Source organism: Streptopelia decaocto (assembly GCF_964273445.1).
Source record: "Streptopelia decaocto genome assembly, chromosome: 6".
Lineage (NCBI taxonomy): Eukaryota > Metazoa > Chordata > Aves > Columbiformes > Columbidae > Streptopelia > Streptopelia decaocto.
The window spans coordinates 28,562,654-28,572,779 of record NC_138660.1 but is presented as its reverse complement, the minus strand read 5'-3'; the positions used below and the strand labels follow the sequence as shown (position 1 = coordinate 28,572,779).

The 10,126-nt window shown below is 54.9% G+C and overlaps 1 protein-coding gene across 1 annotated transcript; it reads right to left on the bottom strand.

Annotated features, from left to right (window-relative positions):
- Positions 1 to 1,108: 1,108 nt before the first annotated feature.
- FZD7 (frizzled class receptor 7) lies at positions 1,109 to 4,281 on the bottom strand. Its single transcript, XM_082055487.1, has one exon. The coding sequence runs from the start codon at positions 4,137 to 4,139 to the stop codon at positions 2,418 to 2,420; it is 1,722 nt and encodes a 573-aa protein (XP_081911613.1). The 5' UTR covers positions 4,140 to 4,281; the 3' UTR covers positions 1,109 to 2,417.
- Between the last annotated feature and the right edge of the window lie 5,845 nt (positions 4,282 to 10,126).

Sequence of the window (10,126 nt, the reverse complement as noted above, 5' to 3'; positions counted from 1 at the left end):
TTAGACTTGTACTCCATTCTGAAAGTAACCACGACTTTGTTATCAGAATGGGGATGAAAGATTTTTATTCCGGAAGGCCGGACACTATCACTACTTGAAATTCTCCAAATTGTTTCCACTGGGAGCAAATTGGGTCTTGATGCGAGTCACAGCTGCTTAAAAGTGAGCACCAATTGCTTCTACTTTACACCAGCATCAAATTTCACATAGAATCTCAAATTTTAAAAATCAACTTAAATCCCAGGATTTGGATCATTTTGCATTACGTGCCTTTAAACCCAGAAGTACCTAATGGGAAATACTGGAATAAAAGCATTCAGAGTTAGTGGTTTCTGGTGGAAACAGAGATATTCCCTTTCAGATATGAGCCTGTCCCTTAGGTTTCAGTGTAGCCGTAGTTTAAGGAGGAAAAGGGTGATGAACCCAGGGAACGGGCTGAGGAGACAAGCTGGAAACTGTCCCCATTTCACAGGTGCAAAATTCTGATTGTAGCAACACAGCTTGAGCTCTAAACACTCATTTCAGCGTAAAATAATGCAACAAACTAGAGCATTCCGTTGGAGCTATCAGCTTTCGGATGACTGTGATAAGAAAGAATGTAGGCTGCAGGCTAGTTATTAAGATTAAAGTGAAATTCACCTGAACAAAACCGGAGACAGGAAAGGTGCTGGGGGAGAAAACAGGCAGTTGAAGACATTGAGAAGGAGCTAGTGCTTCCTTGCCAGAGCAAGGGTTTAATTCCCAGCCCCTGTGGAATGGGAACAGACATTATCCCTGCTTTCCAGATAAGGAAACCGGTTTATCAGCTCGTTCTTGGCCCAAGCGAGGGCAAAGGGCTGGAGCGGGCTCAGAAAGGCCAGGCTCTGCTCAGTACTCTCACAGCGTATTCACCCAAAAGCCTCATCCACCTCCTGCCCCCCTTTCTATAACCTCCCCAGTGGCTGAAAGAACGTCATGGGAGCCCTTGTATTAAAAATTATTTATTTAGTGATCTGTGCATGGGATGAAGCAGGGCCTCATACAGACCTTCAAACCAATCAAGTAAAAACATAAATACATATTTTCTTACAAAAAACAAGATTTACAAAATATACATACTGCACTTGTCTTACATGTTTGTGGGTTTTTATTTTTTTGTTCCACGTGCACATTATGAAAAGACAAAACCCCCAAGCCCTGCGAGGCTGAAATCACACACACGTACACTTATAAAAACAAGCCTTCAGTGAATATAAAGTAGTATGCAAAAAAAAAAAAAAAGAACAAGTCAACATAAAAATTTCAGAATAGAAAAATCCGTCACATTTTAAAAAGAAAACGATGCGTTTGATGATGGAATTTTGGACCGTCCCTGCCAGACGTGCTCAGTGGGATGTTCCTCAGCTCTGGTTGAGCTGCAGCGAGGGGGCTCCTGCTGGTTTGAACCCCAAACCCTGGCCCCTCTTGCCCCGGGAAGGGACAAAGGGGCCATGGTGAGCCCAACGTTACTCCTGTCCTCACCTGCAGCCAGCGCACTGCAAAGCGGGGCACAAAGCACGTTTATGGGGAAAAATAAATCATATCGTTACAGATTTTAATGGCTCTTGTTTTGGCAGGTGCTCTCGGCTCTTGCCCTCCAAGTCTTGTGTTTCCTTCAGCTTAGAAAAGCGACCCGTACGGAACGGTGGGGAAACATCCTGCCTTCTCCTTTTCTCATAAAAGGAATGTTTATTTCTGCGAGCTCCTCACATCCAACGGTGAACCTCAAGGACTTCTTTTTGTTAGTTTGCCCATAAAAACCGATCCCATGCTTATGCCTTTCTACATAGAAAACACTTTTGTTTCCCCCTTTGTCTCCTAGAACAAAGGCAAGGGGGAAAAGCCTTCTGCTGAAAAGCAAGAAGTCATTTCTTTTCAGGGTGTGGAATAGCAACCTCCCTCCTCCTTCCCTACAGCAGCAGCAACAGAATTCTCCCCCTAAAACCAACGCAGACAGGTACAGGGCTGAGGTACAAAGGCCCCGGTGAGCCGAGGGGACAGAGCGGGGGGACAGGACCCGCTCTGCGGTACTCACGGGTCGCTCCGCCGAGCCAGGGTCACCCCGCCATGCACGGGGTCCGGCTGCTGCTCAGAGCTGCCTTCCCCACCTCGGCCACAGCCAGGCAGGATGGGCTTAGCTGGGCCGGGTTTTGTTCCTGCACAGGGGTAGCGGGAGAGACGGGTGAGGGGACTTCTTGTGAGTGAAGGGCTCTCCGATCCCACCAAGTTGCCTCTTTTGCAGAAGCACCACTGGACACTGTCTGATCCTTTGAGCAAGGATATTTTTCTTTTTCAAGCTCTCTGGGAGGAAGAAAAAGTTTGGCAAAGCTTCCCTTCCTCCCTGCTCAGGGAGCCAGTGCCCCCCGTTCTCAGCGTGTTGCAGCGGAGGGGCCGGGGGCTCATACCGCCGTCTCGCCTTTGCTGCCCGTACTGAGTCTGTGGTAGAAGCGTCGCCAGGACTGAAGGGTTTTGCCAGACCAGATCCAGAAGCCGGTCGTGATCCCAACAATCATGGTCATGAGGTACTTGATCATGAAGACCGTGAAGTCCGGGCTCATAGGGGCAAAGTGGCTGGGACAGGGCACAGCGTAGGTTTTGCATGTCTGCAGGAGCCACGTCTTCTCCCAGGTGCCACGGAACGCCTGCTCGTAGAAGTAACACGCCAGGACAATGGTGGCGGGGACAGTGTAGAGGACACTAAAGACACCGATGCGCACCATCAGCTTCTCCAGTTTCTCCGTCTTGGTGCCGTCGTGCTTCATGATGGTGCGGATGCGAAACAAGGACACAAAGCCAGCAAGCAAGAAGGAGGTGCCGATGAAGAGGTACACAAACAAGGGCGCCAGCACAAAGCCCCGCAGCGAGTCCACGCTGTAGATACCCACGTAACACACCCCGCTGAGCACGTCCCCGTCCACCTGCCCCATGGCCAAGATGGTGATGGTTTTGACGGCGGGCACGGCCCAGGCTGCCAGGTGGAAATACTGGGAGTTGGCCTCAATGGCCTCGTGGCCCCACTTCATGCCCGCGGCCAGGAACCAGGTGAGGGACAGGATGACCCACCAGATGGAGCTGGCCATGCCGAAGAAGTAGAGGATCATGAAGAGGATGGTGCAGCCTTCTTTCTTGGTGCCTTGGGCCACGGTGCGGTAGCCATCCTCGGAGAAGCGCTCCAGACACACCACCCGCTCCTCCAGCAAGAACCCCGCGGCGTAGGCTACCGCCACCATGAAGTAGCAGCCCGAGAGGAAGATGATGGGCCGCTCCGGGTAGCTGAAGCGGCGCATGTCCACCAGGTAGGTGAGCACGGTGAAGAGGGTGGAAGCGCAGCAGAGCACGGACCACACGCCCACCCACAGCCGGGCGAATCGCACCTCCGCCTCCTTGAAGTACATCAGCCCGTTGGGCCGGGCCGGCTCGCAGGGGGCCCCGCAGTCCCGCTCCCCCAGGAACCGGTAGCCCAAGTACGGGGGCACCTTGAGCTGCCGGGGGCAGGAGAAGGAGAAGCCGGCGGGGGGCTGCGGCGGGGTGAGGAAGTCGGGAAGGTAGCCGGCCGTGGGGTGGGCAGTGGCCCCCTTGCCCGCCGCGCCGCCGGGCCCCGGAGGGGCGTCCGACGTGTTCTGCCCCACGCAGATCTCACCCGCGCCGTGGACGGGGAAGTTCTCGCAGCGGAGCCGCTCTGGCCACTGGAAGCCGAACTTGTTCATGAGGGCTTCGCAGCCCTGGCGGGCCCGCTCGCAGAGGGAGCGGCAGGGCGGGATGGCCTGCTCCAGCACCGTGCACACCGGCGCGTACATGGAGCACAGGAAGAACTTGAGCTCGGCCGAGCACTGCACCTTGACCAGCGGGTAGAACTGGTGCACCTCCAGACCCGCGTCCTCCTGGTTGGTGTGGCCCAGCAGGTTGGGCAGGATGGTCTGGTTGTAGGCGATATCTGTGCAAAGCGGGATGGAGATGGGCTGGCAGAAGCCGTGGTCCGGCACGGAGATGCCCTTCTCGCCGTGGTACGGCTGCGCCGCGGCTCCGGCCGGGGTGCCCAGCAGGGCGGCCAGCAGCGCGGCCAGGCCCAGCCAGGGGCAGCCGCCGGCGGCCGCTCCGCCGCCTCCTGCTCCGGCCCGCATGGCCGGGGCCCGGGCAGCCGCGGGGAGCCCTTCAGAGCCGGGCGGCGCGGCGCCCCAGGGGCATCGGCGGGGCCCCTTCCGCGGGGCGGGGGCGCGGCGGCGGCTCCGCAAGGAGCGCGGCCCCCGCCGGACCGCCGCGACTCTTCCCAGGCTCGGGCGGGTGGCGCTCGCAGCGCGGCGGCGGCTCCCCCGGCGAAAGTTTCCGGAGCTGCCTCTGCCGGAGAAGGCGGCGGCGAGGCAGGAGAGGCGAGGCAGGAGAGGCGTGCGGAGCCCGGCGGCTCTGGCCGGCTCCCGTAGGGTCCCGCGGCGGGGCGGAGGCGCTGCTCGCCGCCCGGCTGCGCGGCTCCGGCGATTTAGGTTACGGCTAAACGGATTATTACCGCGCCCGGCTGAGCCGTGCCTTTTACTCCAGGGCTTAAGTAACTTTTAAAATCCAATTACTGGCGCGATCCTCCCCGTGGCTCGGCTGGGCTCCGCTCCCGAAGGGCGCCGCTGCGGGCTGTGCGTCCGGGACCGCCGTGCGGTTCCGTCCGTCCGTCCGTCCCTCCCGCTCCGCTCCCAGCCCGCGGCCGCCCCGGCACAAAAAAAACACCCATATACGCGCGGGCGCGGCGCGGAGCCCCGCCCCCCAGTCGGCCCCATTCACAAACCGCGCCGGGGGCGGGGCCTCGCCACGCCCGCCCGCCAATCCCCGCGCAGCGCAGCGCAAGGGGCGGGGCGGGCGGGGAGGAGCCCGCCAATCGCAGCGCAGGGAGCGGGGCGATCTTGGGGGAGGAGCCCGCGCTGGGCTGGGGCGGGGGGGGAAAGTTGCGACGAACTTTTTCCCATCCCCGGCGGGGCGGGGGCGGGAGGAGCCGCCCCGGGGCCTCCCACCCCCGCGGGGCCTCCACCCCTCTGGTGCCTCCACCCCCCAGTGCTGCAACCCCCCGGGTCCCCGCCCCCCCGCGCTACAGGGCAGAGCCGGGAAGGGGGGGCCCAGGCCGCTCGCTCAGGGTGGCCCGAGCAAACTAAAATTAACTGGCTGCTTTCTGAGCGGGCTTTGAACATGCTGCCTGTGCCCAGAGTTATTAAAAAAGGATTGGAAAAATAGGCGGAAAAGAAAAGCTGCGCCCGGGTACGTCTGCAGAACGAGCTGGTTTTGCGTTGTGGGGGTGTTAGTGACTGCGCCCTCACCTCCCCCAGCGTGGGGGCTGGTTTGTTATCGCAGCATGGCCGGCAGAATAAACGCTTTATTCATGCAGATCTGAGCTGTAGCTGGGGGAAGGCCGCTTTTTTTTTTTCCGAAGCGCCCAGTGTTACCTAAGCAAAAAGGAGAAATTCTAAATCCCCATCTGCACTGCTGCAACCCCTTAAGGACTCACAGAATAAAAGCAGCAGCAGCTCCCGTCTGGAAGCCCAGGTGGGATGTGCAGGCAGACGAGGGGTGTTTGCTGGGGCAGGAGCGGGCGGCACGGCCCCGTTTTGAGGCGCAGCGCTGAGCCGCGGGGTGCTGGAACCGTTTGGTCTCTGGAACACGTGGGCAGCGCGTCCTCGCAGCCGGGAATGGCTGGTGCTCGATAAAAGCCCCGCAGCGACCTTCCTTCACACCACAGGCAGGCTGAGTATCATCCAGCTTGCCCCATCCCTCCCCTGTTCCCGTTCTGAACTTCACCCCGCCAGTCTGTCCGTCCTGCAGGGCCTTTCAGGAGGGTTTGGCCGGGACCTCCAGCAGCAATTGTTGGACTAATGTTTCCCATCTCCTCTCCTGCTCCCGAACAATGTGTCCTCATACCAGCAAGACCATAGAGCTTCAGCATTTGTTACGTTGAGGAGAAGCCGACGGTTATAAACAGGCTTACTAAAATAAAGTTACTTCTCTAAAATGGGATATGTTTTCAAAAATAGTACTGTGCCCTCCAAAATATGCACGGGCAGGACTCGTGGCTGCAACAGAAAGAACCATCTTTTCGTCAGTCTCGGTCACAGCAGTTTGTGAGGGCCTTAGAGGAACTGCAGTTTTTCCATTTGTTAAGGCTTGTTATCTGAATTCTGTACTTTTCTACACTTAGTGACTAAGCACGTTCACCTAAATCAGCTCCCATGGTATAAACTTGTCTACTCTATTGTTTGTTCTTTGGCCAACCTTCAAAAAGTTTATTCTTTCCTTCTTGTTTTCACCCCATCCCATCTTTCTCTACCGCTCCACGAGCCGCTGAGTCACCTCTCTGTGATAATCACCCTATTCCTCACCTCGCCTGACTTCATCTGCAAAGCGTTTTGTGATATTTGCTGTGGAAAACGCCGGATGAAAGGAGACGTGTCACTGTCAGGCACCGACAGCGCAGAGCAAGCGAAGCAACCGCAAACTTTCTGCCCCGTGCTTCGCTCGTTATGATTTCTGTGCGTAAAGAGACAAGTTCGGAGCTATTAAAATAGCAATTAGGGAGACAGTGAGAGAAGCTGTTTGGGCTAAGGAATGAGTGGCAAGATGTTAACTGGGTATTTATTTACAGGCCAGGGCAGATGGCATCCGCGGTGCCACTGTTTTCTACCGGTCCCATTTGGTGGAGTCGTCGCTCCCGACCATGGCACGAACAACAAGCTGAGTGGGAGCGTTGGGATGCGCTGGAAAAGCTGTGTGGTGAATGTGCTGAACGTAATGTGGAATCAGAGTGAAGTAAAAGGAGAAGGAAATAAAGAAGTGGAAGGGTAGGTAGAAAGGAAGAAGGCAGGAGAGCTGTGTCCCAGATTACTTCTTAGGGAGATAAGGAGTGAGCGCACTGTGTGGAATGATGCTGCTGGGCCATCTCAGACAGCAGGAATGTGCAACAGGATTTACTGAGATGGAGGAAGAAAGTCTCTTGGGTGTTACCCAACTTTAGGTTTGTGGGGACGCAATCACTGAGAGAGGCAATGGCAGTCTCAGAGCAGCAGATCGAGGCCTAAGAAGATCTCAGGCTGCTGAGCCAGCCTAGGACATCCTGACAGCTTTCAAACAAACAGAAAAAGCAGCAGCAAAATCCAGGACTGTGGAACACAGGTTGCCCCGAAGCATCGGGAACCTCCGTAAGCAGCATCAGCCACGTTTCAAAAGGCAGCAAGGAAACTTGCACTGGCCTCCTGTTTTCCCCTTGATCTAAATTTGCGAGTGTTAGACTGCAAAATTACTTGAGTTTCCTGCCACCAGGAGGGATTCTCATCAGCAGGCGAGCGCAGGCACCGCGCTATCAGCCGCCAGGACAAAGTGCTGCGGCCTCTGAGCAGCCATCTGTCCACACCACAGGGCAGATCCAAAGGTTTCCTCTCCGAATCTCCTGCCCACCAGTGTTCTGCCATGTCTGTTGGCAATAAACCTTCACAAGCAACGTGCTGGCAAGTCCAAGGTACCAGAAGAAACGTCTGGTGTTGGTACCAGCTCTGGAGCTGCCTGCCCAGGCTGGTGTGCACGGGGAGGGGTCGTTAGGAGCAAACACTTGTCTGTCTTTCCACACATTTCAAAATAAATCCAGTTCCATTTCCGTGTGGAGTCAGGAGCGCCATCCCTCCACCACGGCCTTTCCTGCTGTTTTAAAGCCTGCTTTACAGGGCCAATATCGTTTTCCTTGTTTCCCATCCCATCTGATAGAAAACTCTTCCCATGGAAGGAGGGAAAGCAAAACACCCCCCGTCCCCACCCCACCACTTGCTGGGGCTCCCTGGCTGTCCTGCCGGGCACTGCCCCAGCGCAGCCACCTCAGTGCCACACTGGTCCCGGTTACCTTTGGTGAGCCAGGACACACAGACGCTCTGCGTTTTGCAGCGCACATCCTGTCTGACGTGATCAGGCAGGCTGGCAGCTCCCAACCTCCCAGTTTGCACTCCCTGCAGTGGGGAAACGCCAGGAGCCCCGGGGGGGAAAAGATGCATTGGCCTATTTTACATAACGATTTGCATAATTGGAAATAAAGTAAGTTCGAGCTATTGTATCTCCTTGAATTTCTATCAGCCTGATAGATTACACTAAATTGCATCTTGTCTGAGCTCACCAAAGAAACCTGGTCTCTCTGTCCCTGGTTTTCCGCCTTGCCCTCCCCCAGCCTTCATTGGAAATTAGATCGGAGACAAAAGACTGATTGAAAAGAGCATATGGGGAGGGCACAGGTGACAAAAGGAAGGGGACACTGCTGGAGGGGATGCGCTTTCCCATAGGAAGAGAGGTAAAAGCTGGTTGCATCATGGATTTGTAAGATAATTATTAGCTTATGAAGTAGCGTCCCAAAGGATCTGGGGAAGCTCCGCTGCCTTCCACATTTACCACCCAGTTGCAGAAAACATTAGGAAACATTCCCGAGGATGGGCAGTGGGGCCGCTGATTGCTTTCATCTCCCTGAATGAGAAAACCAAACCTGAAGCCGATCTGCTCAGCCCACTCAGCAGCTGCTGGGGACACCAGTCGCATTTTAACCCTTGCCTGACACCCTTGCTCGTGGCGGCCAAGCGTTCATAGTGACACTGCTTTTTGATCCTTCCATGTCGGCTCTTCCTATGGTTGCGAAGCAGAATTCACAATGTTGGATTGTTCACCCGCTGATAGGGAACATGAGCTGGGTTTAGACCATCGCGAGACAGGCTAGTTTTACCCTAATGTTGTTGCAATAGTAATCTGTAGTAGTAATTCTGCTCCCCGTGTCCTTCCCAAAGGAACCTGAAGCGGCTCTTCCTCCAGCCATCCCACTTGCGCAGATGTCACTGTGGCCACCTCCGTCCCTTCTCCACGACCATTGGTGCTTGCAGCTCTGCAAGATAAGGCTTACCGAGGTACATAACAGTTTAATGAAAGATGCCCACGTTTCCCAAGTTTGTGCATAAATTTCCCATCTCATTGCAGATGGCGCCATCATATCTGTGAACTCTGAATAACGTTTTGCTGCCCGCACCAGGGTTGGTGTGGACGTAGTGACAGGTTGCGCTGACCACTCTCCTATGTTGTGCTACGTCTTTTGTTTTAATTTTGTCTTTCTATGGACTCATGCACGTGAGGTTGTGTCTCAAACCCTCTGTAATGCGCAGATGGAAGGTTTGCACTTGTCCTGAGTTAACGGGTGAGGTTTCTCTTGCTTTAATGGAAACAGAGCAGGATACTCATCAAAGCCTCAAACTGTTTATGTAGGAAGAAGAACCAGATTTAGCCCAAAATAAGAGATGGGAAAGACCCACTGTATTGTTTGCCCCCTGCTATTATGTGTCTGATTTTAAATGCCTTGAATAATGGGACTATTGCCCTCTCTCATGGGACATGGTTCTGCCATCGAACAATCATACTGGCAGGAGGCCACTGCCTGATGTTCAAACAAGTGGTTTATCTTTGCTTGGTTAAGACTCACTACAGATGAGCACAGCCTCCAGAAATATGCTGTTTCCAAAGCTTAGAAAACAAGGGCAGAAGAGCTGTTATTCAGTGCAGAATCTGCCAGATGTCTGAAGAGGCGAAGGAATTCCTAAGCCTCTGTTTACAAAATCCTCTCTCCTCCTCCCGTGAATGCTTCAATTACCAGTCCCTGCTCCCATCCCACGGTTCGGGTGAAATTTCCTTAACCGACTCCGCTTCCAAAATCGGATTGGCAAGAGAAACAAACATTTTAATTAATTCTCTTTTCCCTCTTCCCCGTGGGCTTGCGCAGATTAACCCTTGTCCTCTGCAGCTCCAATTAAACCCTCGCAGAGGGTTGTTTGTGCCCATGGTCCTGCTCGCCCGGCTGGTTCTGGAGGTTTGGTGTGCGGGGCCCTGGCGGCGCTGACCCAAAACTGGGCATTTTGGGGAGGCAGAGCTGTTGGGACAAGGAGCAGACCGGGCGCTCCTGGAACTAGGGCTACTGGGGCTCCGAGATGCCAAACTGGTTTCCTTCCGCGCAGAGGGAGGGGAAGCAGAAAGCAGCACTTCAAATAAGCTCCCTCCTGGTGAAGCCTCTGAAGGGAATGAGGGCCCATTTTCTTAATTACATGTTCATTAGTATGTTTAGTGCTCTCCT